A 4,495-nucleotide genomic window follows, 5' to 3' on the forward strand; every position below is an offset into this window, starting at 1 on the left:
CGTCCCAAGTATCAGATCAATAGAGAATTCCACTTCCCTTTCAAGAGGAAGAGAAGTGATGTCCTCAGGGAAAACTTCTAGAAATTCACATAGAAATTTGTGTAACATTCAGATTGTCGCTAGGTTCCTTGGTGAGAACCAAGAGAACTGACTTTTCCTTCTCAAACAAGAAATTAACCATGCCAACCGTACCTTCCAAGATAGTAGTTAATACATCCTTTGGAGTAGCTTCACTAGATGGAATGATGATTAGCTTCTCTTCGCAACCAATAAACACCGAATTGGCGGAAATCCAATCCATCCCAAAACCACATCAACCTTTTTAAGTGGTAAACAAATAAGATCAATCTGAAAAATTCTACCATTCACCGATAGCGGACAATTTTCACAAATTAACGGTGTCTCAAGCACATCATCCATGGCGGTAGTAACCACCATAGGAGGAGACAAAGGGATTGCTTGCAAGCCAAAATGCTTCATACACTGAATTGATACAAAAGAGTGTGTTTCCCTACAATAAAACAATACAAAACAAGGATGATCATTGACGAGACACGTACCAGCAATAAAAGCATTGTTGCTCTTAGCCTTCCTTGCATCCAAAGTATAAACTCGACCAGTGTTCCTTCCTTGCACCTGATTCTTATTCTGAGGACAATCCCTAGCCATATGTCCCTCCCTCTGACAAGTAAAACACCTAATCACACTTCCAACACATCTTCCAAAATGAGGCTTCTTACATAATTGACATTGCGGAGGATGGTTAGGTCTTGCATGTTGCACTTGTTTTCCTTTGAAAGATTGAGGTCTAGGCCTAAACTGGTTACCTGACCTTCCTTGTTCCTTCTTTCCAATCCTATACTGATCTCTTTCTTCTTGAACTTTCTTCAAACTATTCTCAGCCACATAACATTGCCTTAGCAATTCAGCATAAGTAGTGATTTCTCTTTGAGAAACACTATGAGAAATTTCACCTCTTAAACCAAAAAGGGATTGATCAATCTTCCACTTCTCATTTGGTGCGTACTCGGTCTGTCTAGAATAAGTAGCCATATCTTCAAACTTTTTAGCATATGTAGCCACTGACATAGTACCCTGCCTAAGCTGCTGAAACTCAAATTCTTTCTGAGTCCTCAAAGATCTAGGAAAATACTTATCTAGAAAAGTAGTCTTAAAATGCTCCCAATCCCTAGGTACTCCTTGATTGGTCATAAGAGTTGAAGCAGTTTCCCACCACCTCACAATAGGACCCTTCATCATGTAAGAAGCAAACACAACTTTATTCTCTTCACTACAATGCACTATCTGAAAAATCCCCTCCATGCTGGTTACCCACTCATGAGCCTTCACATGATTTAATACACCATGGAACTCAAGAGGATTCATGTGAAAGAAATCTAGGAAACTACCACCTACAGCTTCTTATGGAAACCCTTGAGGATGAAGACCACCATTCTACTGTTGCATCATCTGATGCATGAATTGGTTTCGTTTTTGCTGCATATGTTGCACAAACTAAGGCCATTGAAAACCTTCACTACCACTTGGCAGTTCTGAATCTGAATTCTGAGTTCTATGTCTACCACGACCTCTGCGTCTGTCAGCCATGATCATGAATGTCATACAAATATGATTAAGTTGATCAGGCTCAATACTATGGATATAACATCAAGGACAATGATGACAACCCACATATGAGGCAGAAAGGAATACTTATAATATCTCATGGCTAGGTCGAGGATACGACCTGCTCTAATACCAATTGTAACACCCACATATAATATATGTCTAGAATGCATATTATACATAGTGTAATACTGGTACTGAAATACATAAGCGCCTAGCGGCAACAATGTATATATTACATGCCCAAAAGAAAACACTACATGGCACAAAATATACACAAAGGTGCCCAAAATAAAACTAGGAACTAGATCATTGTAGAATGATCTTAAAAATATCTACACAACGGAGAAGCCATCCAAAGAATCAGGTAAGCAAGACATCAGTCTATCTTGTTCTTACTCTTCGCCTGATCGGAACTACCTGAAAAATAATCAATATGGGGTGAGATAATAATCCCAGTGGGTTCCCTATCTTATGGGTCCACTCGGCTCTACAGAGTTTTCTAATCAATATCCAACTTAAGTCAACAAGGGAAAAAAGACTTGAGTGATGGGGAATAAACTCTCAATATATGGAAACATGCTCCTGAGTTCTCACAACTCAAATAAGATCACTATTCAAATTCACGAAACATCAATCCCTGAGAGGACCTACGTCTAGGGCAAGCTCAGTTTATGCATGCTCGTATCATTCGACTTTCGTGGTGGATATCGGGTCCTCTATGAGTTCCAAACTCAATCCAAGCGACTGTCACCCGTATGGGACTCTAACCCACTTAGGGTATCTTTCATCGTATGGGCCTCTAACCCACTTTGGTGTCCACCTATCCCCCATGTCCTCCATGGCTGGGGCTCAAACCCAATTGAGGCATGAATCATTGGTGTCACATCCTTTTGCTTACTCATCTAAGCATATCAAATAGGGATGTACACCGCCTATGGTAAAACATTCTGAATACATGATCTGTTCCATAAAGCATAACTAGATTCATAAATCACTGGTGACTTCCTTCACCAAAATACAAGCAATAACATTGCATATTCTATACAAAGCGTCTCACTCTCAACTATAGCAACCATTCATTTAGGACCTCCATATAAGCATCGTACGAATGAATGTCGCCTTCTAATGTTATTTAAGTTATAAGTCTGACTTATGGCCTAAAATGATCACTAGGTTAACTCACTAAATTCAATATGTAATTCTCACATTTAACATTGATTCAATTCAAGTATAACATAACAAGTGATTAATGGTTGATGAAATGCACTTAGAAACATTAAGGAAATGAATTTTAAAGTTTTTGGTATGAGCCAATCAATTGGTTGGGGAAGCCCAATCCATTGGTCCCTCTCACATTTCTGTTTTTCCAAGAATGCAGAGGATCAATCGATTGATCCTCAGTGTCAATCGATTGGCACCTGAAGAATCTCCAATTTTTCCAAAATAGAAAGTTTATGCAATCGATTGCAGCTCCCTATCAATTGATTGGTCCTGTCAAATTTTCATTCTCTTCAAAATAGAAAGTTTATGCAATTGATTGTTACTAAGAACCAATTGATTGGTTCCTGCATAAAATATGATTTCTACTGCATAACAACACAACTTCCAACCTGCATAACATTGTTTTATCTCCAACAACCAATCTCTTGATACAATCATGAAAACACATCAACAACACTTTCAAAACAAAAACCACATCATTATAACACAAGAATACAACAACTACAAGAAGACACATAGAAGCATCATCAATGAAGATTCACATGATTCATGGAAAGATTCATCATAATAACATTTATCTTACTATCAATTCCATGATTTATCAACCCTAACTTCTAAATCTAGAGTTCTATCTAGAACCCACCTTAAGAATGGAAGACGAGGTTGAAGAAGATGATGAGGTGAGATGGTGATGAAGTGATGATGATGGATTCCAAGCTTTTCTTCCTCCTTCTTCTCTCCACTAACTTGTTTCCTCTTCTTCCCTTGAGCCTCTTCTTTCTCTCTATCTTCCCTTTTTATTGATAAGTTGGAAAAATGAGCATGACACAAGGGTGGTAAGTAGGAGAATGGAAAGTGGAAAAGATATGTGGCCACAAAATGAGAGGAAAAATGTGTGGATAAGAAGAATGAATAGGTAGTAACAAATATCCCAAGTGGTACCACACTTCTAATACTTGTTCTATTAGAGCAGTTGACTCGTTATTAGTGTTATCAACGTGTCTCAATTAATAAAAGGTCAGTCTCAATTAATATTAATTAAGTCAATCTGAATTCACTATTTACTCTATTTATATTAATTGATAAGTTTTAGAGCACATAGGAACTCAATTGATCTCAATTAATAAGAATTTGAGTATTTAAGGAAATATGAGGTATTACAAAGATCTTCCTCTAAGTTTTAAGGTTAGTCATGCTTGCTTAAGGATATCTGCTTTATTACTATTATTGGTTAATTATTTATCTTTAACAATTTTTATTATTTTTAAAATAAAATTGATTAATTGAGGAAGGAGGCATAAAAATGTTTTTGATTATTGTACTCGTTAAAGTTTACAACTGTATGCCTACGTACCATCATGTTATATGAAGGATCGAAGCACCGTAGTTCTTATAAAAAAATGTTGATTTGTTTTGTCGTTTTTATCCCTTGAAAAATTCTCACGCATCAGGGGGGAGAAGTAATTGATTTTTAAAAAATGTCTCAATGCACTTGGACAGAGGATTTATAATTTGAGGTGAGTTTAAATTGATTTTATCCCTTGGTTGATTTGTAAAGATTTAATGATTGATTTATTTAAGAAAATAAATTAGTAATAATATTATGTATTTACTTAATAAAAATATTAAAAATTTAATTATATAA

At 36.4% G+C, this 4,495-nt stretch overlaps 1 protein-coding gene across 1 annotated transcript; it reads right to left on the reverse strand.

Moving 5' to 3' along the window:
• Nucleotides 1–249: 249 nt before the first annotated feature.
• On the reverse strand, nt 250–1,323 carry LOC127082494 (uncharacterized). Its single transcript, XM_051022741.1, has one exon. The coding sequence runs from the start codon at nt 1,321–1,323 to the stop codon at nt 250–252; it is 1,074 nt and encodes a 357-aa protein (XP_050878698.1).
• Nucleotides 1,324–4,495: the final 3,172 nt, after the last annotated feature.

The sequence above is a fragment of the Lathyrus oleraceus genome, chromosome 5 (assembly GCF_024323335.1).
Source record: "Lathyrus oleraceus cultivar Zhongwan6 chromosome 5, CAAS_Psat_ZW6_1.0, whole genome shotgun sequence".
Taxonomy (NCBI): Eukaryota; Viridiplantae; Streptophyta; class Magnoliopsida; order Fabales; family Fabaceae; genus Lathyrus; species Lathyrus oleraceus.

Excerpts from the sequence above, each read along its gene's own strand:
- LOC127082494 (XM_051022741.1), bottom strand. The coding sequence starts at position 1,323 with ATGGAGGGGATTTTTCAGATAGTGCATTGTAGTGAAGAGAATAAAGTT.